Source organism: Pristis pectinata, chromosome 13 (assembly GCF_009764475.1).
Source record: "Pristis pectinata isolate sPriPec2 chromosome 13, sPriPec2.1.pri, whole genome shotgun sequence".
Classification (NCBI taxonomy): domain Eukaryota; kingdom Metazoa; phylum Chordata; class Chondrichthyes; order Rhinopristiformes; family Pristidae; genus Pristis; species Pristis pectinata.
In genome coordinates this window covers 38,720,587-38,746,641 of record NC_067417.1, presented here as the reverse complement: position 1 = coordinate 38,746,641, position 26,055 = coordinate 38,720,587, and the positions used below count along the sequence as shown (strand labels likewise).

Genomic DNA, 26,055 nt, shown 5'->3' with positions numbered 1-26,055 from the left:
TGAAGGTCAGTGATGGGCACCATCCTTCATTCCCAAGTGCAAGATCCAAATAATGTCCAAAGTGTCCAAAATTGGTTTTATTGGATTGCACAACATGAAACTATTTCCAAAATTGACTTTAATCTGTGATGGTTATTATGTCACCTTTAATGTGAGATATTGCAAATAGTGGCACTGCAGGTACAGCTTGGACCTGGTAAACACCAGTGTCAGCTGTAGCTCAATTGTTAGCACTCTTGCTCTTGAGTCTGAAATCCCTCCAGAGATATTAGCATAATAACCTAGGCAGATATTTCACTCCTGTGTTGTCAGAGGTGTCATTATTTGACTGGATGCCACAATTCCCAAAGGGACAAAGACAGACATGTATCTTTGTTACCTCCTTCACAACAGCAGGGTGCATCAAAGCCCGTTACAGTTTTAATTTTGAAGTGCCATTACTGCTGTACAGTAGGAATTATTCTGCCTAAAGAAAACGCGAGCTTTGCATCCCAAACTTTCACAGTATTCCCAACACTCCTGCCCTTACACAGGAGGAAGGAAAGCGTGAAAAGTTGAAGGGAGAAAATTCAAATGCTACAAACACCAAATTGATGCTGGGTTTTCAGAGGTATCTGGGAAATGCACCTCTGAAAAATACATTAAAATTTAAATTTTCAACTTTTACAGTAATCTATTCTACATGTTTGCTGAATTTGAATTATTACAGACCAGCCATAGCACCCTTTGTCCAAAAGTTATTTGAGCAGTCACTCCCTTAAATAAAAACACGACCTCAATTCGGGAAAGCACTCAGCACACTGCTGACACAGGTTACAGAGACACTTTATCATGTCCAATCTCCATTCCTTCACAGCCATACTCCATTTAGTAGTAAACAATATGTTACCCACCATGTCTCCCAAACTTCCAAATGTATTCTTATTTGTGATGGGAAAAAAATAACCAGGTCCAAAGCACATTTCCTATCATAATAACACAGAAGGAAGCTGTTCAGCCCAGAAGGTTCAGGCCAGCTCCATCTGTCCCATTCTCCCTCTCCTTATTTCCCTGTAGCCCTGCAACTTATTCACTCTCACAAGCCTATCAACTCCCCTTTGATCCTTTTTTCCATTAACCTACAGTCAGGGGAAATTACAGTAGCCAGTTAATCCACCAGTACAAAAAACAAACTGCTGAAGGAAGTCAGTGAGTCGAGTGGCAACTGTGGAGGGAAAGGAATCGTTGACATTTCAGGTCGAGACCCTGCATCAGGACTGATTTTTTAACCCACCAGTATGTCTTTTAGATGTGGGAGGAAACCTACGCAGCCACAGACAGAACATATAAACTTCACATAGACAATATTCAAGGTTAGGTCCCTAGGGCTGTGAGGCAGCAGCACTAACTGCTGCACCATGGTGTATTAATGCTGTATTAATACAGTGCTATCTGTATAATGCTATCTATAACTTCTAAAAAAAAGAATCTGAATCAACAGTACCTGATTATTAAGATGCCAAATAATATAGGTGATAAAAGTATGAAAGCTCTCATCAAATATCTACACTAAAAGTTCCAACATCACAAATGGTATTATTATTTGTGAATTTGAGGAGATGCATGACATGAAGGGGAACTCAGAGCTGATAGTGTTCCCCTGCACCCATCTAGGTGGTGAGGTTCTAGAAGAGCCACAATGGCAGAACAGTTACAGTCTGCTAGAAGTAGAAGAGAACCTGGTGACGTTTTCTGCTGCTTGTTTTGCTCCAGAGTACATGACCATGGAGTAACCTTTCGGATCATCCAACAGAAAGTCAAAAGCAGAGGAGGCTCAAGCCATTGAGATCAGCATGGTACGTAGGATCTGCAAGGCAATTTCTCCAACCATGGAAACAAGCTTTTGCTTGATGACAAGATAAATAATAAAAAGTACAGCCCGTCCTCGTTTGTCTATGAGGAACAAACCCCTCATCTTAGCAACCCAGAGTTCCTCAAAAAGTCCCTGGTCCTTCCTTGACTAATCTTAATAGATACAAATTAGCTTAAATTCTCTGGTAAATTCTTTTTTTCGTATGGGTCAATCATTTAGCATAAAGCTGAACAGAAGAATAACAAAATATCACTTGGCCCATCACAGTTCCTAACATTCCCTCAATGTGGCATCCACCCATTAACATTTGGCTCCATAACCTCATCACATTCCAAATAAAAGTTGAATTAAACTCAGATTGTACATAACACAGATGTGATACAAATGAATAAGTATTAGTAAAATGAAAAAGTTAAAAGTTACATGTAAATTTGGTTTTGATACGATGATCTTGATATGATGAAATAATAACAGAACAAATACATTCAGGTCCTTTTGTGAATACTTTGATAGGGTAGCACAGCTGGTAGAGCTTCTGCCTCATAGCTCCAGTGACCCAAGTTCAATCCTGACCTCCGGTGCTGTCTGCATGGGGTTTGCACATTTTCCCTGTGACTGTGCGAGTTTCCCCCAGTTTCTTCCCAGATCCCAAAGATGTGCAAGTTGGCAGGTTAATTGGTCACTGTAAATTGTTCCTGGTTTGCAAGTGAGTGGTAGGATCTGGGGGGAGTTAATCGGAATGTGGAGAAAATAGGATGATTATAGAATTAGCTTAAGAAGGTGCTTCATGGTCAGCAGGTCTCTGTGGGCCAAAGGGTATACCTCTAGGGCTCTGTTCAAATGGCAGACATTTACACAATATAATGTCTGGAACCACATTCTTGGGTTTTAGAATAAAACTGTTGATACTTTTACAGGTAATCACCCATCCACATTAAAATCCAGAAACTCTAAAGCATGACAATGCATTGTTGAAGCTGGCAAGTCTGACTAAACTAACCTACCACATAATCCCAGTGAGCCTCTCTTCAGTCACAATGACTTCTCACCAGGAATGCTCCGTGTGACAACTGACTCAAGTTTAACAAATCCCAAAGGTACACTAAATGATAGCAAAAAAATCTTAATTCCGTTCACATTTTGAAACACTAATTCAAGTCAACTTTACCTTTAAGATTTTCAGAATCAGTTATATGACTGTTCTTTTCGGGTTAAGGTGACATTTCATTGAGGACATCAAAAGTCAATCAGATAACTGGGATTGCTTGCAAGACACACCAGATAAGGGTGACAGTTCAGTACTGAAAAACACTGACGAGCCAATTTTATAACAAGGGCAGTGTCTTTGATGGTCAATTTTTGATGCCAGAATCACAATGTGACAGCTGACCATTAAATCATTTTTTCTGCAGTCATCTAATATGTTATCAGATATTTGCTGAATTTTTAAATACTCTTAAATCTCATTTACTGTGTATCCTTAGTGTGTGCAATCCAGTAAGTAGCTGAGCTGGCTTATTCATACAGAGAATTGAAAAGTGAATGGCTGAGCCTTATAGAAAGAATATTCCAAGTGCAGGAATAGCCCAGGTTGCTTTTTTACATCAGTCAATACAGTGATCAAGCCATCAATATCTTCCTCAACAGTTCCTGTACGTAGGAGGGGAAAACGCAGGCAGTGCTCATGCTTTGACTGTGAACTAGCATTGTCCATCATTGTTAGATAACAGGTCTCGGCAACACTCAGTTTAATGAGATTATTGGGGCCCATGAAAACGTACCTCGACAAAAATCAGGGAGGGGAAAAAATTAGCAAAAATAAAAGCATGTGATTTTCTTTTACATTTCTCAGGACTTTTACTGCCAAGGAAATCACATCAGTCAACACTCCCCAGTGTTTCAAATGCAGACCATCAAAAATTCTGGGCACCACTCAGTTTCTGAGATTGTGATTTGTGCTGAAGGCACAGAGTGATTAGTATGATTCAAATATCAACACTTCTAATAGTTTGATCGTTGGCCCTTGTTTATTTGTCAGACCAAGAGTGGAAATTTGGACTGCACCTTTTTCAAATCCAAAACTGGGCAGGATCAGGAATTGTGCCGGAAGCTTGAGATGAATTGTAACGTTGGCTTTGTGCTAAAGAAAATGTCATGACAATACTCAGTAAGACTTACAAATGATGACATAGACAAAAAAAAAGTAGATTTTTGATAAATCAGCCCCCAAGTCCTGTATTTCTATTTCTTTGAGTCTGTCCAAAACTGACAGAAACTCAGTTCCAGTAATCCAAGGGTCTCCATGGTTGATTGCTAGCATTTCTGCTTAGCTCAAAGAATCCTCTTTTACTTTCAGTGCTGTGTGCAGAGCTTAGTAATAGTATATCTGTCTATGCTTCTGTGTCTCTATATTTTAATAAGGAAGTAGATGGCAAACCCACTTAAACCATTGAGTGTTTGAGCTAAAAGGAGAGACGGAATAGGCTGAGTATCTTTTCCATGGAGCAGAGAAGGCTAAAGGGGGATCGTGGCTGAGGTATTCTTGATCATGATAGGGTAGATAACGAGAAACATTTCCTCTTTGCAGAGGAGTCTAAAACTAGAGGCTTAAGTTAAAGTACAAGATCTTTAGAGGGGATCTGCAGAAGAACTTTTTTTCACCCAGAGGTTGGTTGGAACCTGGAGGCACTGCCTGATGAAGGCAGGCACTCAGATCATTTAAGTATCTAGACAAGCACTTGAAATTAGTATAGGTGGGTATTTGGTGATCGGCGTGCACATGGTGAGGTGAAGGACCTGGTTCTGTGCTGTGTGACTCTATGAGCTGGAGCTTCACTGAAGAAACAAATTATTTTATTATAATTCATTTAAGAGAAAAAGAGAGACTGAAAGAATGGGCTGACTCATGGCAAATGAAACCATGCAGAGGAGTTTAAGGTGATGATTTTGGTAGAATGGGAACTGATAAATGGTTCAGGAACAGAGCGATCTGGGTTGTTTAAGTACAAATTTTTGTTAACCTGCACTGACAGAGTCAAAGTATTTAGTAAAGCATATTTGATAGGCTACTGGTCTTTTTAAATTGAGACATAACTTCTTGATTTGTTACGTTAAACTAGTACAAGAAAAGTTTGGCTCTAGTTACAGGACCACATCCATTTCTGACCACGACACTTTTGAATGGGCATGTAAACTTGAGGGTAGAGAACAGAATTAGTAGAAAGGTTTCGAGGATGAAGGGTTGCAATTGTGCAGATGGGCTGGAGAAGATGGATTGGCCTCTTAGTGCAAAGAAACCTTGGTGAGGAAAAGATATTTAAAATCATCAAGGGCTTAGATAAAGAATTGTTTCCACACACTGCCAATCAGAAGATTTAATGTAATTGGCAAAGGAACCAGAAACAACATGTGGAATTAACTTCTGTACACAAGGGGCAGTTAGGATTTGTAGTGCTCTGCCTGTTAAACTGGTGAAAACAGGTTCAACAACAGCTCTTGAAATGGACTTCCATTAAAATACAAGTCAGGAAAAACTGCAGAAGTGGGACTCACTGAATAATTCTGCAGAAGAGCCACCATTAACTCAACAGGCCAAGATTTATACTGTACTGTTCTATGAAGGTCTGGATCCTGGCGTAACAAAACATTTCTAAATGGACAAGGGGCATGAAGAAGAACAAACTGACTTGTTCAGAAAAATACTTCTCTAACAACTTCTGGGAAATGTACAAGGGCAGCATACACTAGTTAACATCTAATTGCTTTCTCTCCCAGTCAACTGAGCAGACAATTCCCTACAGCGTTTTCCCCTAACAATCAGACGAAGACAAATAACTTACCATGCCAGCAAACAACATACCCCACCAGTCTTTTTGGAGGCCTTTATTACTAAACATACAGAAACTTCTAAGGGCAAAGTTGAAGTGAGCTGCTGAGGCATAGCAGGAGCTTGACTTTGCTTCAGATGTACTTTATTCTTAAGTATTTATGCAGTGCATCAAATGGTAATACCAGGTATTACAACTACTTCCATTTCCAACACAAACATCCCACATCCTGATCAACAAAAAAAAATCGCAGAAGCAAATATTGAAAGGATGTGAGAATAATTGACTTTTTTTTTGCTGGGTGATTCTGGTAGTCTTCGTCTGTCAGAAGAGGAATGCCTGCTACCTAATTGGCACGGTTTCTTGTGGAAGTCAGTCATGTTATATAAATATTCCAGGATTCTTACTCATGTGACCAAAGCTCAGCTATGGATCAGTCAGATGACAGTGTGTGAAATGATGTTTCACACACTGAAACATTAAACTGAAACAATAAACTGAAACGTGAAATGAACAGTGTGTGAAATGATACAAATGGAATTGTTAATTTGACCACATTAAAGTTTGCCTGTTCTCAAAGCTGCTCTGTATTATTTAGTAGAAAGCAGAGATCTACAAAACATACAATTTTTAATATAAAACAATGGAACTTACCAGTTTTATTACACACCATTTTCTGCACAGAAGCAAGCCATTTGGCAAAATAGTTCTGTCCCTGCATTTACACTCTACATCTACCTTTGTGTGACACCATCAACATATCATTTCCTTTCATGCTTGAGTTTTTCCTCATTTTCTTTTAAAGGCCTTTTAGTTGTCTCAATGGGTCTTGGTGACAGCAACTTCCACATTCTAACCATTCTTAGGATAAAAAAATTTCTCCCAAGTCCTCTTTTGGATTATTCTTACATATACACACACACATATATATACACACACACATATATACACACACAAACATATGTAGGAAAATGTTAGCCCATGATTCCCCGTGGGGAAGTCCAGACCAGGATTAGAATAAGGGGGTCCCATACAGAGACGAGAAGGAATTTCATCTCAAAGTTGTGAATCTTTGGGATTTACTACCCTCAAGAGCTGTGGAATTCGAATACTTTCGTAAACAAGACAGACACCTTTTGGTCTATGCATCCTGGGGAACTGGCAGGAAAACGGAGCTAAGGCCAAGACCAAATCAGGCAAGATCTTATTGTATCACAAAGAGGTTGTATGGCCAGGTCCTACTCCTATTTCTTAGATTCTTGTTTTAATTGAGTAGACTCGGAGATGACGAAGGGCATAAGAAACCACTGCAGTACGCAGTTTAGCCCTTCGAGTCTGCTCTGCCATTCATTGAGATCATGGCTGATCTTCTACCTCAATCTCATTTTCCAGCACTATCCACACATGCTTGATTCTCCCATATCCAGAAATCTATCAATCTCTGCTTTGAATGAACTAAATGTCTGGGCCTCCACAATCTTTTGCAAGGTTTAAAAGGATACAGTCCTAATGCAGGCAAATGGGATTATTGTAGATGGGCAAAGAGATCACTATGGACATGGTGGATCCAAAGGCCCAGTTCTGTGCTGAACAACTCTAAGACTGAAGCAGAGAATTCCAAAAATTCACCACCCTCTGCAAGGAAAATTTTCTCATTTCTATCCTATTTGTCCCAGTTCTGAAACTATACCCCTCTGTCCTAGACTCAGTCTTTTTCAGGTCACTGTACACAATACTCCAGATGTGATCTTACCAAGGCCCTATATATTTGTAGCGGGACATCTTTACTCCTGTAACGTCTTCTTCACTGAGGACAAGGGCAGCTGCCTGGAAACAGCACCATTTGCAGATGCCCATCTAAGTCACGCACCATCCAGACTTAGAAATGTATGGCTGATCCTTCACTGGATCTAAATCCTGGAACACTCTGCCTACAGCACTGTCTGAGTACTTCTACCAGAATGACTACAGCAGTTAAAGGAGTTCACTGTTACTTTTGAGGGCAAGTAGGGATGGGTAATAGTGATGTTGACAGAAATGTATAAAGAAAAATGAACTTTCTTCCAAACCTTAAAGGGCATTGACTTGAAGCACTGTTTCTCTCCATTGAAGTTACCCAAACTGCTGAGTATTTCTAGCCATTTTCTTGTTTTTATTAAATAAACATTTTTCTAGCAGAAGGATCATTGGCCCATCATTTTAAATGGAAAATATTAAATAGATCACAAATTTTTCATATCCATGGACAACTACCAAACCTGCTGGGAGCAAGCAAATGCAGAATGCTTGCAAATGGCACTTCTATGTAATGGGTAAAAATCATACTATTGGTGTCATGTACCAAGGAACTCAGTGTGCATTTGTTTTTTTACTGTCATAGCATAGCATAAAGCTGAATTTACAAGAAATGTTTCCAGACTGCCTTACTAAGAAGAAATGTGGAAGGACCATTAAATATGAAGACTTAATGTTCCAACATTCAAGAATGAGATAACTCAGATGAGAGGTTTTATCTTTTTAATGGACAAGAGGAAATACAAAAAAAGTTTACTATACAGTAAATTCAAGGATAAAAAGATAAAGTGGATGAAAACTATTGTAATACAATGGAGACACCATTACATAGATATTGACAGAATTCATAAAATAAATAATTTCTGCAAATTTTTAAACTTTGAGTTACAGATTAATGCTCAGCAATGATCTACAAATAATATATACTGACTTTACGTATAAAAACAACCAATGAAGAAACCACAAAAAGGGAGTAAAACTGAACACAGTGGTTTAAAAACAGCACATCTTAAAAAAAATTGAGAACCAGCAAGAGATTGAATTTGGCAAAAAGGGGGTCAGTTGACCCACAGAGTATACCACATTGCAGTCTTAATGTTTGGTCCCAGTGGGAAGTAAAGCAGCCTTCATTTTTTCCCCCATAAACAGTATATTACAAAAGATGGGCCACTCTAAATTAACACTTTGTACAGAGTATTCCATCCACAGTAAAGTTTGTCAGGAGACATTAAGTTTTATGCAGCAACATTGCAAAAATTAGTTGATACTTCACAAGAGCTTTTCTGCAGTCATTCACGTAGATAAACCTGTTACACTGCCCTGTTTTAGTACAGCACTGAGCAGGTCTCACTGAACTTCAAAACTGCTCACCTCCCACCCTCCTTGCCATTTGCTCAAAGTGGAAACAACTGTCTACAGTACTTACCTTATCTTTTTCACAAGTTTAAGTAACATTTTAAGTTCTGGAACATTACATAATACCAACAGCGCAATGATTTCATTTTAATAATGATTCTGATTAATCTTGTGCAAATACAATGCTCTAGCGCAGAGTGTCCAAACTTTGGGCTTGTGTAATTTTCAGGTCAGAATGGAAAATTGATCTGCATATGTTGCTGGCACATGCTTTCATGATGCAATAATGTACAGACGCAGCTGGGCATGTAAATGCTTTTTTTTTGGTGACAATTGCAAGAGAACATTGAAGGTCACCTCTGCTTGTGCCACTGCCAGAGTCTGAAGCATCCATGTTCTTCATTAGTTATTGCCTTTAACTTTCTATTGTTACTGATTATTCATCCCCTCCCCACTTGCTATCTATCTCCTTAGCTTTCCCCAATCCCACATTATCTACCTGACCACTATCCGCACCAATTGTGTTCAGCTATCTCCTACACAATCACGTACTCAACTGTACACTCAACCACAAATAACCTCCCCCCCCCCCCCCCCCCCCCCCCCCCCCCCCCCCCCCCCCCCCCCCCCACCAAATTCAGGGTTCAGCCTTTGCTCCATCGTCTTCCTGATGGAAACCTATGCATCATTTGACTCTCCCAACAACCTCTAGGCATCTCCTCCCCACCACTTTTTCTTCACCCATTCCCTAGCCTGTCCCTAGCAATCCTACCACTAAAACTCCCATTCCAGCCCCACTGATCATTTCTCCAACACCTATTGATCCCTCAAACTGACTTGTTCTACTCTTTCCCTCTTCACCCCACCCCCCAAACCAACCCACCCAATTACCTTCCAGAGAAAACCAGTGCTGGGAGATCACAGGAAAGGCATATTCTACTGCATGTACGAACAACATCATGGACCTCAAGTACAGTCGAGTATTAGAGCCTCCTTTTAAGTAAGCCAGTCCAAGAACTGCTATAGGCCAAGGTTTGGATGCCCTTGCTCTAGTGTTCTTTCAGGTTAGGAGAATCAACAGCAATAAATTCTCAGAATTATTCATCTGCTAAAATAATTGAAGTTTACACAGAACTAACCAGAATTGGAGAAAATCCAAACTTTCATTTCACATTCATTTTTAATAGTTCAAGTAATCCATGTTGCTGCAGGCAATGCATCACTAGGATTTCAGTAAAGCATGAGGGATGAGAATTTTTCATCCCATACAATAATTATATTCTTCCAGATATGGATGTGTCTGAAGAATGCATTCTGAGTCTCATATCATAGGAATTGCTGATATTTGAGGTTCAGATGACAAATTGTATTGCATAACATTGTATTGGTTCATGAAATTCTCCTCACAGTGCACTAATACCAATAGCTAATTAAACCTTGAAATAGCATTGACTGCATTACTATTCTGAGTATAGAGAAATGCTTTAAGTGAATAAAATAAAAAAGGCACCAATACCAACATGACACAAATGTATTGGTACAGAATCTCTTTACAATCACAATTGCACGTGAAAATACAAAACTGATATAGCATAATAATGAAAAATAAATTTTGAACAGATCCAGTTATGAATAATTTTGACAAATACTGGTTCTGTGCAGGTTGACATGCATTTTAATTCCAAACAAGTAGCTACTTGCTCTGGATTATCATTTAAATGTATTTTGTTAGAAGTACATACACATTTTGCCTACAATAGGTCAATTATTTTAAACCACAATTCCAGTTTAGGTTAATAAGCAGGTTTGTCAGATTAAAGATCAACAAGCCAAAAGACGTGAAACACAATTCTGTACAAATTAACAGTAATTCAAATTAAAAGCTCAAAATAATACTTGCAATTAATAAAAGGTATGAAATATTAATTCAATCACTGAAGCAACATATACTGGACGATCTTAAAAAAAGACAAGTGAATTGTGGAAATTCTACAACTTTAAACTCCCATTCATTTCAAGAATTTTTTTTAATGGCCTACAGGACAGATAGAATCTTTTGGATAATTTGCACAGTTGACACAGCAAGGTTATACTAAATCACTAATATTCTAAACATTTCATATCTGGAGCTAGCAAATTTCAATAAAGACAGAAGTAGCAATTTCAATTATTCAATGGTATAATAAATCCATAATCTTTTGGAATACAGCCATGAATTCTAAATTCAGGAATGTCATGGAGTCTAGAATTAGTGTACATCTCTACTCAAAATTTTCAGGTATAACTTGTTTAGAATTAAGAGTGAAGAGGCCATTAATGAAAAAGGTAACAATCTAGGACTGCTTGGAAAACACAGCAGCTTTTCTTTCATTAAAATACAATTTCAGCGGGAAAAATTATACTTCTCCCAATTAATTTCATAGTAACACAAGATAAAATTAATTACCAAAAGATCAAAAAATTAATGTAGTGCACTGAACACACATTGGATGGCATAAGGTTATCTATTATTTTGATCTTGCCTATTAAACTGTGTTAAGCTTATACTACGTCTCATTTTTAAAATATTTTTATTTCCAGAACATCATTTCCACATTGGTTAAAACTTAGATCTCGATATACATTGACAGTAGCAATGAAACACCAAAATTCACTTAAAAGTAAAAGTTACCATCAGCCAACTTTATTTCAATTGAATTTTGGTTCTGGTTTTCAACCTAGACTGAGAGCTGACTACAAAATGTCCTCTGTCAGAAGCAGACCTGCACATCGCCAATTATACACCATGAACTACTCATCCATATGGAAATCCGTATAGTTAGTTATGCAGCTTATCATCCTCAGTAATTGACCATTACAAAGTACCAAAGGTGAACAATGACAATATAAAGTTTGATTGTTTACAGTGAATTAGGTTCTGAAAGCATGAAGTAGTAATCATAATATTTAATTTTACAGCCTTGTTCACTATAGAAAGGAGCTGGATTTTAAATATGGCACCTTATCAAACTTGTACTAAACCCAGCAACTCAAGTAGGCAAACAATGTTTATTAACAAGATTTTTAACTGAGCAATAATTTTTCAATGTTTGGTCTCAACAGATTATTGGCTTTCCATTGGTAAGAAAAAGCAGGCAAACAGACATTAAAACATGAACCACAGATACATGATATCCATATAGGTCTAACCAATCTCCATATCCTGCAACGAAGATGCATTTTCTCTGCCTGGCTGCTGCCAACTGAATTACAATCATCATAATACACATGGTAGCTGACAAGGACAAGTATTACTACACTTGGAAAATAATCAAAAGGTGCTACTTTCAGTAAATAGTAACCATGATTACAGTTATTAATGGTGGCAGATTCCTCAGGTATAGTAATTCCTTTTGACAGTTCACACAGTACTGCTCTCATTTACTCAGAATTTATAAATTGTGGCCCCAGAAACCACCTACCTTGCCACAACTTGCTTCACATGTGTAACCAAACATGTCTTCTCATAAAAGCAATAGATTCCTCTCAAAAAAGTGTCTAGCTTTAGAAGACCATTCTAACAAATGTATGAAATGACTGGTTTTTAAGGCATTTGAAAGGATTACTACCACTGTGAACATTATTGCCAAAAATTGCTGATAATCACAAATATTATACTGTAGAAGTGAAAAGACAATCAAAATATTGTGAGCAGATATTTTTCTTGATCATAAGGGTCTCCACATTGCAATGTACTTCAAAGGGATTCAAGGTAGTCAACAAGCAGCAGCTACCAGTGCCATTTAGGAGAAAAGAAAACTGCAGGCTGCACTGTTTTAATGAAGAGCAAAAGCCCTTATTCATTAGTTATTTTCAACAACATGCATTTATATAGTGCCTTTAACATAAAAAGATTACTCATGATCTTTCAGTGTGTTCAGACAAGAACAGTTGCTTAAACCAAAAATTTGGTTAAAGTAGTGGGTTTTAAGGAAAATTAAGCCATAGAACCGTATACCACAGAAGACCATTTGCCCAATCAGCCCAGTGCCAATACTCTGAAAGCTATCCAATAATACCACACCCCTGCTTTTTCCCCTAAAGATCCACACACTCTTCCTTCAAGTATTTAGCCAACTTCCACCTGCGGGTTATAATCTACTTTCAGCCAATGCATTCCACATTTCCAAAACAAGCTGCGTAACCATTAATAGTAGTGATTTAGGCAGACATGACAGATTAATAGCAATTCCAGTCTATGAGGATAGTCAACTGAAGACATTGCTATCCATGAAAATCAAAAAAAACTGCAGATACTGAAAATCCAAAATAGAATGGTAAATCCAGTCAGGCAGGCAGCATTTGTGCAAAGAGAAAGAGTTAACAAGTCATAGACCCTTCATCTTTCCACAGGTGGTGCCTGACCTGCTGGATGTTTCCAGCACTTTTGTTTTCTTTCACTTTAATCAGCAGCTATGTGAAATAATGAGACTTTTCCAATGTTCCAGAGTCAGAGGAATAAAGAATTCGAGGAGTTTGCAGGGCCAAAGAGATTAAAGATGGGATAAAATGTTATGGAAATTAAGCACAAAGATTTTACACTGGAGGCTTAGAAGGAGCAAGAGTCAATGTGGGGAGCAAGGTCAGGGATAAAAAGGGTGATTAGCAACTAGTACAGGAATGTTAACTATGTTTATATAACAGAAAGACTTGCTTCCTATAGCAGAGACAAGTGCCTCAGCAAAATGTGGCACAGTGCAAATTAGTATACCAAATATAGGACAAATAACATCCTTCAAATCAACCACACACAAAATGCTGGAGGAACTCAGCAGGTCAGGCAGCAACTATGGAGAGAAACAGTCGAAGTTTCGGGTCAAGACCTTTCATCAGGACTCCTGATGAAGGGTCTCAACCAGAAACGTCGACTGTTTCTCTCCATAGATGCTGCCTCATCTGCTGAGTTCCTCCAGCATTTTGTGTGTGTTGCTCCAGATTCCAGCATCTGCAGAATCTCTTGCATCTTCAAATCAACCATGCATTTTGCTCTGACATTAGACTGCATCCACAACTCCATCATTATGTTAGCTTTACTGCCATTAGAGAGGAAAGTACTATTCTATCTGGATAATGCAAGAATGAAAAAAGTACCTTGGGCAGATGGTGTTCATTAACCACAAGTTGATTCAGAGCAATTGCAGTTTGACATATGTTTACCCATTCACTTAAACTGAAAATGGAATTTGGAAGAAAATAATTTGTTTTAAAGAGAGAAATGAAAGAACATGGGTTTGTTCATACTGCAATTATTGTTTGTATATATTTGGTACAACAACATTTCACCATAAAGTTCAGATGTGACTTCTACTTGTTAGTAACATAGCAAGACTCTCCTCTTCCATTCCCGGCCACCTTCCCCCACCATGGATTCCATTAAGCAAATTGGGCTCATTTGGAAATAGACCAATTCCACTTTTATTTCTTGCTGTTTTCAGCACAGTTATTAAGGACAAGATTACTAACTAGATCCACTATGTAAATGACTGTTCACATCTAGATTAACTGAAGTGCACATAAATTTAATGTATACAGCAGCTGTGATTTTTGAATTTTACACAATTATGACTCACTGAATATTTTCTGGAATTTGCAGAGAAATAATGATGAGGCTATTAGCACTCAAAGAGTGGAAGACATTATAGAAGCTTCTGGGAAAAAAAACATATGTACAGTTGAATTGATTCCCTTTTCCTGCATAATCAATGAACTGACAAGAATTTTAGGTCATTGTTAATATTTCTCATGTAAAAAAAATACAAACTCTAAAAATGTTACAGTTTCCATGAGGAGGAAGTGAATTTTAAATCATGTGCAGCTGAACCACCACTCTGGCCCTAAGATTGTTGTGTAAACAGTAATTTCAACTTCTACCTTAATCTTATGTGTACTTACCAACCTTTGTACTCTGTAAAATATGAAATTTTAACAAAGACCTTAACTCAGGTTCACTGCCTGCAAGAGATTGCCTGCTAGATGAACATCACTGTTGCTAGGTGCTAGAATACTCCAAAAATTAACCAATTCTGAAAAGTGAATTCATTCCAGAGGTCACTAGAGCTTTATTAGCAACTTGAGATCAGTGATGGCACCAGGTTTTACTTCAAATGGCAAAATCTGAGTCTGCATCGGTAACACAAAGCTAGGCCAAAAATTTGAAAGGTAGTTGCCATTTCGGTATTTATTGTAAAGAAATATTTTCAGTAGTGAAGATTTTATACTGGGGGGAAAAAAGTTTATGCACATTACCTTTGTATCTGCTCCTTGTGCATCTAACATTTCAGCAAGAAACGTTTCCATTATGCACATTTACCAAGTCAAAACTTTGTTTTTTTACTATATTTGTATTTAACCAAGGCCTAAAGGCCTTTCTTTTGCAAAAGTAAACTGGTAGAAGACAATTTTACCAGATTGCAATATTGTAAAGGAACATACACAGCATTTTAATTCCTAACAAGATTTTAAAAAAACTGGACTTAATTGGAAGTTATAAAAAGTAACTAGAACAATGAGGTTCAATATTTCCAGCACTTTAGACAAATTTCAGATATGCAATCTAATTTTACCCTGTAAAATGGCCAGTACATTTAATCAATTACATACACACTAATTTAGTTGGAAAATAGTCTTATTGGCTCAATTATTATTCACCACATGTTTGAACAATGCTCAGCATTTAACTATTTTTCATGAATTAGCAGTGAATTGTGGAAAAGAGATCTGATGGATCTTGTATATTAGAAAAAAGTGGTTTGTCCAAACTCTCCATGCTACCAAGTCACTGAATCCAAAATGGTCAACATGCTGTTGAGAGTTACATGAATAGAAAGTGCACAGCAAAAGGCAACATTGTGTGAGAAAGCTTCAAGTCTCTTTTCATCCCTCGTACTGCTGCTGGTACCGTAGATTTAGCTCTCGCAGTTCCCTCTCTCGTACTCTCCGTGACTTGTTGGATTTTGTGGACCTGCTGGACCTTGTGGACTGGGCTGACTTGGTGCTTTGGCATCGAGATGAAGCTCTCTTCAAAAGGTTCTGAGAGATGGAGCGATGCAGATTTTTCATAGAGGAGGAGGCTGCCATGCTTACTATCCAAGGGTGTTTTAAGGCTTGGCCCACAGTCAGCCTCTCACTGGGATCCACAGTAAGAAGACGATCTATAAAATCCTTGGCTAGGTTCGAAACACTAGGCCATGGCTAAAATGAGAAACAAAATAAATAAGCACCAAATCTTCACAAGTGCATAATAAGTTTTGAGATTATCAACTTAACTATATTCCAAAGTCTAAGTAAAATCAAATTAGCAACAGCATTTTTATAAAATGAAAACAAACTGAGTAACATGAAAGAAAAAAGCAAGGGGCAACAAAACAGTGGAAAGAAAAGAACACCAGGGACGCAGCATGGTGAAATGAGAGGAGTGAATCAAAAGGTTTCTGCATTTCCTCAGGGGACAGAACCTGCTACAAATGAAGCACTTCAGGGACATTCTGAAGCATTCATTATTTTTGACATGTTTGATAATTGGCCACACCTGGGGGCATGGGTTAGATATCTGCCAATTCATTTTCCAGCAAAAAAAGGGGGGGGGGGGGGGTCACCATTTTGGATTAGGACTGTTTTAGAGAGCAAGTCGACAACAGCAGATTGGAAAATCCAATTATATACTTACCACCCAGGCCAGCGGACATTATGGGTGGCTCATTGCAGTTAGCAATTTCAGACCTATGAAGTGTGATGAATTCACAAATAAGGGGACAACTAAATATTCATAAATAGGGTAAATGGTATGTGTAAAGGAGCAAACTCCCATCTGAAACCATTTCTCACCCCTACCCCCGCTCCCCAAAGGAATTAGTTAATTTTTTTCTATAGATCAAAATGCAAAACTTCCCAAGTTACATTTTGAAGTCTTTTCCTCATTTAGCAAAGAATATTTACATTATACTCAAGATCAAAAGTCCTTGTTGCAGCTTTTATCCACTCCTATACAAAAAGCAATTACCAGTGCTTTTTCTGACATTGTAAGTAAATTTACTTACTACAACTATTACTATATCACTACAGAATTACAACAGTATTTGAGGACCGTATTCTAGGAGTTGTGATTTTGAGCCTCATATTTCTCAACTAAATTATGTAAACTACAAGAAAGTGTATTTCCCTTCAATAGTTTTGGGGCATTAGTAATATAGAAGGTTGGTTTTATTTTTAAAGTTCTTTGTTCAAAGTACAGTGACAAACTGTTGCTTAAAGATTTTGATGACTGCACAGCAAAACTAACCACTACTTGTCAGAATTGCACAAAAGCAAAGAAGTTAGATAAAACAGTGAATGGCTTTATTACAAGTTTGAAACATTATACTAAAACATCTGCCTGTACATCCATGAACCTAATGGCCTACATAACATGCCTTCAACACAATTTATTGCCTCAAACACTACAAGACACTGACACAAGGTACTATAAGAATACAAGTGTTTGCTTTGCATATGTAAATGCTGAAAAAGCAGAACTTTTCCGTGATGCATCAATTCTCTCAGACATTCAGGGAACCTGGATATGAATATACAACTTTATCTGCACTTTCAGAGAAAATATAAACATCAGAAGTCTCCAATTTACTGGGAGCGGGCAATGCACTTTACCCTCCCTCACTGGAACAGTGTACACTATAGGACAGTGGCAATCACATCTTGCACATCTCGTTTTCTACTTTTGATCATTTATTATCGTCTCCGCAACAGATCCCGCTATTTCCTGTGTTTAGCTCATTCCAAGTTTTGTACCATAAAAGAGCTACAATAGCAAAAAATCATCAATTAATCAAGAGTATTATGCAAAGCCCACATTGTATCTTCAACGAACAGCCTTTTATTGCAGCTACTTAAGTTGCATAAAGTGCATTAATCCAAAGGTTTACGGTTACGTGATAAGAACACAATTGTTCTGGCATCCTTATTCCATTTCTAAATGCAAGCGGGAATGTAGTGAATTTTGATTCCTCATATATGTTTACTATATACTGGTCCATGATGTCAACAAGAGTTTCATGTTAAAGTCTATGAACTTGGCATTTGGATATTAATTTACGAGATGGCCTACTAATCAATCAGGCTAATAACTGAAAGATTCAGATCAAAGTTCTCATGCCCTAGGACCACCAAGCATCTCTTCACAAAATTAATTAAGAGTTAGATGAGACTGAATGCAAGTGCCGAGGCTACAAATTTGCATTGCTCCTTGGTGAAAGTACAATTCTCTGTAACCAAAGCAATCCCAAAACTCATTTCTAGTTCTACACACTCAGATGTCAATTTTATACTGAGGAATGTGGATATTAGTCCCAACAAGGTAAAATACATGCACCAAAAAGTGCATTTGCACATCTTATGCAGAGGTTAAAATTTAAGAAAACAAGTTAAAGATGAAGAAGCTTCACTAGAAATTTGAAATAAAAACAGTAAATACTGGAACTATTTAAAAGATTGGGCAGCATCTGTGGTGACAGAAGCAGAGATAACCTTTTCAGGTTGATGACCTTTCTGCAGCATTTTCTGATTTAATTTCAGTTAATAAAATTGAGGCAAAAATAACTACAAAAATATACTTCAAATATGGCAGTGTACAATGGTGTTACTTATTCAAAACATAACCAATAAATATTAGGCAAACTGTTTTTAAAATGTCTAATTCTTTTCCAAATATTTCATTTTTATTTTGCAATAAAACTGCTCAACTATGAGAGGGAAAATAAATATTCGTCATCAGCTTCAAAACAAAGCAACATTAAATACAGAGTAAAATCTAATACAGAGACTCCCCCAAGAGACATCAGACTATTGAATTGAGGGAATACATACACAACTTTAAGTCCAAGGAGGTTGTTAAGCAGTAACTTAGAACTGCATTAATAACTCAGTCACACTTCATTTGAAGTGGTGAAACACTGCAGGGGAGCAAAGAATAACTAACAACAACATAAATTTTTCTCCATTACAACCAAGCCTGCTGATTAATTCACTGCTATTTGCACTGCAACTTAGAGCCTGGCTACCTATCCAAGCCTAAATAGACCAAACATGTTGGATTGGGTGTATATTCTGATGAAACATTCAGATTTAGGTTGGAATGGGCCCACCTCAGTGCTTAATCCAGGTCAGGTTTACTTGCTTAGTAAACTTCAAGGAAGTTAGAGTTTTCGTTTTATTTATGGGGTGATTCATCCACAAATACATTAATAGCATGTTGAGATGGGTATGTTTATGACAATGATTGGGAATGGAATAACATGAATACTTGAGACTCAGGCTGGGTTTAGATTGGCAGTGGTGGTGTCAGGTGCAGGACAGGGCTTACATTTTATCCCCAAACAGACCTCCATCGCAAATTCCAGGTCAAAAGTTAAAACAAGCAATTCTTCTTGGTGTTCACACTTCAGATTCTAATTTCAACATTTGAATTTTTCAAATGTCAGATCCATCAATACAATATTTTATAGGTTGTGGCAACAAGGACCCAAGTTAAAGTGAAGTCAATTGGAATGAAGGGGAAAACACTCTAATGTTTGGAGTCAAGCCTTGCACAAAAGAAAAAGGCTGTGGCCCGGGATACTTCTGCAGGAGATCCTCAGAGCAATATCCTAGGCTTAACCACCTTCAGCCACTTTGTCAATGACAAAGGCCAGTAGTAGAAGTATCTGCTGATGACAAGGTAAAGTTCTATTCCTTTCCTAACTCTTGTGAAAATGAAGCAGTCCATGCTCACATGCAGAAAATTCAAGAGGACATTCAATCATGGCCTGATTACAGGCACAAAATGTTCACAAGATCACAAGATCACAAGATAAGGGAGCAGAAGCAGGCCATTCGGCCCATCGAGTCTGCTCCAAGGAAAAGGGAAAAAGAAATGGGGTGGGAAAAAAAGAGAGAGAAAAAAAAAAACTATTCTAATCCCATTTGCCAGCCTTATCCCCATATCCCTTGATACCCTGACTATTTAGATATCTGTCTATCTCCTCCTTGAACACCCCCACTGATCTGGCCTCCACTGCTGTGCGTGGCAAGGAGTTCCACAATTTCACCACCCTCTGGGTAAAGAAACTTCTCCTCATCTCTGTCTTGAAACTGTACCCTCTAATTCTAAGATTGTGCCCTCTGGTCCTGGACACGCCCACCAAGGGAAACAGCCTAGCCACATCTACTCTATCCTTACCTGTCAACATTTTAAATGTCGCTACGAGGTCCCCTCTCATCCTTCTGTACTCCAGCGAGTACAGTCCAAGAGCCGACAAACGCTCATCGTACTTAAGCCCTTTCATTCCTGGAATCATTCTCGTAAATCTCCTCTGAACCCTCTCCAACGTCAGCACATCCTTCCTAAGATGCGGGGCCCAAAACTGCGCACAGTATTCCAAATGAGGCCTCACTAGCGCCCCGTAGAGCCTCATCAACACTTCCTTACTTTTATACACTATACCTCTCGAGATGAATGCCAACATAGCATTCGCTTTCTTAACCACCGATCCAACCTGGTGGTTAACTTTTAAGGTATCTTGTATAAGTACCCCCAAGTCCCTTTGTACTACCGCACTATCAATCTTCTCTCCTTCTAGATAATAATCTACCCGCTTATTTCTACTTCCAAAGTGTACAACTGCACATTTCTCAACATTGAATCTCATCTGCCATTTTCTTGCCCATTCTCCTAAACTGTCTAGGTCCCTCTGCATTCTTTCTATTTCCTCTATGCTCCCTACTCCTCCACTTATCTTGGTGTCATCCGCAAACTTAGCCACACAACCATTTATTCCATCATCCAAATCATTGATGTACAAGGTAAAAAGGAGAGGCCCCAACACCGACCCTTGCGGCACACCACTAGTAACCGGTAACCAACCAGAACGAGATCCTTTTATTTCCACCCTTTGCTTCCTGCCAACCAGCCAATTCTCCACCCATTTTGCTACCCTGCCCATAATTCCATGACCTCTCATCTTATTAATCAGTCTCTTGTGAGGCACCTTATCAAAGGCCTTTTGAAAGTCTAAATACACAACATCTACCGCCTCTCCCTTATCCACCCTACCTGTGATTTCTTCAAAAAACTCCAATAGGTTGGTCAGACAGGACCTCCCCTTCACAAAACCATGTTGACTAGGTCCTATCTTGCCTTGCGCCTCTAGGTATTCGGTAACCTCCTCCTTGAGGATAGACTCCAATAATTTTCCCACCACTGACGTCAGACTAATAGGTCTGTAATTGCCTTTGTGCTGCCTCCCACCTTTCTTATATAACGGAACTACATTCGCTACCCTCCAGTCCTCCGGAACCATGCCAGAATCTATCGATTCCTGAAAAATAATCGCCAACGCCTCCGCTATCTCCACAGCCACCTCCTTCAGAACCCGGGGATGCACCTCATCCGGTCCGGGAGACTTATCAGCCTTAAGCCCCTTTAGTTTTCCAAGCACCTTCTCCCTATTAATCTCAATTGAACTCAGCTCCAATTCGTGAGACTCCTGACTAATGGGCACATTGCTTATGTCCTCCACGGTGAAGACCGATGCAAAATATTCATTCAATTCCCTTGTCATCTCACTATCATCCATTATAATACCTCCTGCACCGTTATCAATTGGTCCTATGTCAACCCGTGTCTCTCTTTTATTCCTTATGTATTTAAAAAAACTCTTAGAATCCTTCCGAATGTTGTCCGCCAGCTTCCTTTCGTAACTCATCTTTGCTTTCCTAATGACCTTCTTAGTTTCTCTCTGCAGATTTTTAAAATCGTTCCAATCTTCTGTTTTCCCACTAATTTTTGCTACTTTGTACGCCGCCCCTTTTGCTTTTATTTTATCCTTCACCTCCCTCGTTATCCACATCTGTGCCTTTTTTCCATTCAAAACCTTCTTTTTTCTTGGAATATATCTGTCCTGCATTGTCCTTATTTCCTGTAGAAATTTCTTCCATTTTTCCTCTGCCGTCCCTCCAGCTAACTTACTCCTCCAATCAATTTGGGCCAACTCATCTCTCATACCTTTGTAATTTCCCTTATTCCACTGAAATATCGATACACCAGTTATCAGCTTCTCCTTCTCAAACTTGAAACTAAACTCAATCATATTGTGATCACTTGTTCCCAGTGGTTCCTTTACCTTTAGTTCCCTAATCACCTCGGGTTCACTACACAGCACCCAATCCAAAACGTGTTCATGTAACACGTCAATGATCATCTCCAAAAAGGAGCCTAACCACCTACAATTCTACTGAATCTCTAAGACAAGCTCGTCACTAATAGCGTGGGGGATTCCACTGACCAGAAACTCAACTGTACAGCCATATAAACACAAAGAGTAGATTGGAGGTTATATACTAAACAGACACTACTGCCACAACAAAGAGATTGTAACACTTAAGAAAATGCAATGCAGTTACTCAAGTACTCAAGTAACTGCATTCCAAATTAAAGCACCTCCAAAATCTGCATAATCTACAAGCATGGTCAACAGGATCAGGTGCATGATAACACCATTTCCCTCCAAATTACAAACCATCCCAACTTGGAACTACGTTACTACTCAGTCATTGTCACTGGGTCAAATTCCTGGAGCTTCCTACCTATTAACATCATGGGAGTACGTTTACTGGTAGCAGTTCACCCTTATCTTCTAAAAAAAACAATTAGTTACAATGGTGATTTTTCCAGCAATGCCCACAGATGAATAAAGAGCTTGCCTTCTGCCATAGTTTTTACAACTAACATAGTTTAAACGAAACTATGACCATGCAGCAAGTCCAAGGGAAGATTAAATTGGGCAGATAACTAGCAACATCAACCACAATTCACACTGGATTGGTTCCACAGTATGCATCATTAAGAACAAGGTCCACATTATGGTCTTTCGAGTAATAGAACTTTCCCTTGCAGAATTCACAAATCACTTTCCAAAAGTTTGAGACATGGAATAAAGTTCACTCTCATGGAAATATGAAAAAAGTAAATAAATACAATTCTTTCCCCCCCCCCCCCCCCCCCCCCCACACAGTACCATCTGTTACATAGCCCAGTACATAAGTATGCTGGCATGGTACATCAGCAATCTTCTATAAAATTTCTTGGTCTCACTGATTATTTTGTCAGTCAGCAATTAAAAAATATGTGCATCGAAAGAAAAAAAAAATTGCTCTGCATATTTCTAATATTATCTGTACTCTAAGTAACAAGTCTCCAAAAATAAACCTTGTAAGTTTTATAAAGCATTGGCAAACACAGTTTTCAAAACTGTCCATTAAAAATTTTCTTATTTCCATGTATTGTGAAATATTTACAAGTTCAATTCCAGGGCCTGAAATAAGAATTTCAGCAACATCCATGCTAATTTTTGCTGGACATTTGAAAGAGAAACAGTTTAGGCTTTAAGACTAGCTAAGCACAAGAATTTTTTCTGGTCCTACATCTTCTAATTGTTAGGTCAAAACATTACCCTGACCCCAATCACAACCAGTATACATCTGTTAATAACACATGAGAAACACATAAAAACTTAGTGCAGCACTTCCAAATAGTGTCAACCTGTCAGAAGCACTGTCATTTGGATGAAATGTTAAATCATTTGGATGAAAATATGCAAGGTCATCAACCCGTAACGGTAACTCAGTTTCTCTCCTCACAAATGCAAACTAACATGAGTATCTCCAGCATTTGCTATATTTCTGGTTCATTTTTATTTCTTATTATTGATACTCAAAATTCATCTGTAGCACATTAACACTGCTCATCTGAAGCCAGATAGCATCGATCAAGGATTGAATCTGGGAACCAATTTGTTTGGACTATGCATTACTTCTCCATGTAAGAATAAATATATAAAGAGGAAGCTAAAAAATACACAAAAGAATGATTTACTTTTCCAATATTAAGTTTTGCAAAACTGCCACAGTTAGCACAGCTGCTACAGCTTAAAATAATCATTCACCAAGAGATTATGAACAAAAGTTTCAAATCCTTCTTGCTCTCATCGAACTAAACCAGACTAATCCATGGTATAAATGTTGAGCATACTTTAAAGGACTCCCTCGGTCTACAAAGAGTGCCAGAGATTCTTATATTTGTGTGTGTGTTGAGTTACAAAACAATACTCACTACACTTAATTGGCTGTAAAGCACTTTACTAAACTTAGAGTTTACAACTCCCAATTCTGCATCCAACACTCCTTTTAAAACAAAAGGGAGGTTTGTGTGTGTACATGCATGGTCTGTTTCCTATTTACATGCAGACCAACTTTTAGTTGAGATGAGGGGTGCACATCTCAAACACTAACACTTATTCTGTGAATTATACACGAGTACTAAACAAGTCACCTTCAGCTACACAAAGCACACTGGCCAAAATTTTGTATTGAAAATTAAATAGTTGGCATTTGCGTCATCACTTCATGAATCCGACAACAACTTCTGAAACAAAAAAAAACTGCTGGAAGAACTGTGGGTCAGGCAGATGAAGGGTCTCAACCCAAAACACTGACTGTTCATTTTCCTCCACAGATGCTGCCTGACCCATTGAGTTCTTTCAGCAGTTTGGTTTTTTTTTGATTTTGAAAAAAATTGTTTTTTTTCCAGCATCTGCAGTCTCGTGTCTCCACAGATGCAATCAAAGGTGAAGTCCATATTAAATTCTATGAACCATTCTTGTTGTTAATAAACAACCCTCAAAAAAGTTAAGACCTGCTAAATATCTATATAGCCATATTTTTCTAATGGCACACTGGGCCTAGGTTACTGATCACACCTCTGGCCTCGAGAATCCAACTCTGTATGTGAACTAATTATGACAGAACAACTTTTCAGAATTCCATGTACTTTAAAATAACTAAAAAATAAAGCTTAACATTTCCACCTTAGTATATGTTCCAATTTTTATTTTTCACCCTACAAGGTGTTTAAAAACTAAACTTTTAACTTCTGTTTTCTGGTTGTGAATTTGATAAGGTGATTGGCTGTTCATCCTGCTTGTTGACAATACTTTTACTGGGTGCCAAAGATCCCCAACAGCTTGTTCAAGAATGAAAATAACAACAGGAAAGTTCAAATCCACACCACAAAAGTGCTTTTTTTTTGTTACCTTTTGAGGGTTAGCAGTTGTAATCAGACATTAAGAAACCTTGATGTTCAAACAGCCAGTTTAATTGGCATTTTTTGATTACCTGGCTTGAGAATAATAATTTCAATTTATTCTCCAAGTAATTTGCCACACTATTTGGCAGGGAATTTGTAAGCAGCTAATGATATCATGCAGCTGCTTGGTTCCCAAGTCTGTAGCATTTATAGCTCAACAAATGTTTTCCCTGGTTCTGAAACTTGAGACATCTAAGAATTTTTTTTTAAACATCTCCTTTATATATACTGGATTGTTGACTTAAGTGATTAAAGATGCCATAAGCAGTTGATTTCTGCTTGCTTCACCAAAATTGAAATAATTATCCCACACAATTATCCCACTCTTTTTAAAAAAAATAAACTTTACTAGCATCTCCCAATGACCGTTTGTACTCTGAAAAATGTCAAAGTATTCATTTTGTGGATTTCAGCAGCAAAAACAAAGGTTAGATTGGTCATGGCCATTTCCCTTTTTAAAATGATTGTTGAATTTTGAACCTAACCCCTTCTGATTATTATTGAATAAAGTTCCAAAAGGGTGGAAGACATGTTCAGCTTGGCTCATTTTGCCTCAGTCAAGTTAAGAGTTCAAGCCTTTTCTAGGAAAAATACATCTAGATTTTGCAGTCAGCAGGACAATACCGTCACTTGCTGCTGACCTCAAAAAAAGCAAACCATATTGATCTAGCAATCTGTGGCACAAACTTCTGTACTAACAGCATCTATTGTCAAGTAAAGCTCAGCATGATCCCTCGTGTCTCGCAAGTAATGTCATTGAGCTGGGTGAGCAACTAATCAGAATTCCCATAAACAGAAAACAAAAAAGGTAAAATGCACATATTTTAATATTTTAAATTTTATGCACAAAGTAAAAACTGAAACATGCATTCAGCAAGGTAAAACCTGAAATAAATGTTTTTAAACAATTAAAACATTTTAGAAACCATATATTGAAATTAAGAATTGCAACCTGCACACATAAATGTCCAGCTTGCCAAGTGGTTCTGTGCCTGCTCAGCTAATATGATCAGACC

The 26,055-nt window shown here is 38.1% G+C and overlaps 1 protein-coding gene across 2 annotated transcripts in view; it reads right to left on the bottom strand.

Moving 5' to 3' along the window:
* Window positions 1-13,744: 13,744 nt before the first annotated feature.
* pskh1 (protein serine kinase H1) overlaps window positions 13,745-26,055 on the bottom strand; it is a 29,386-nt gene continuing 17,075 nt past the window's right edge. For both annotated transcript variants that reach the window (XM_052027997.1, XM_052027998.1), the window contains exon 3: window positions 13,745-16,059. In XM_052027997.1, the coding sequence (XP_051883957.1) occupies window positions 15,742-16,059 (318 nt within the window). In that variant the 3' untranslated portion in view covers window positions 13,745-15,741. The remainder of the gene's footprint in view (window positions 16,060-26,055) is intronic.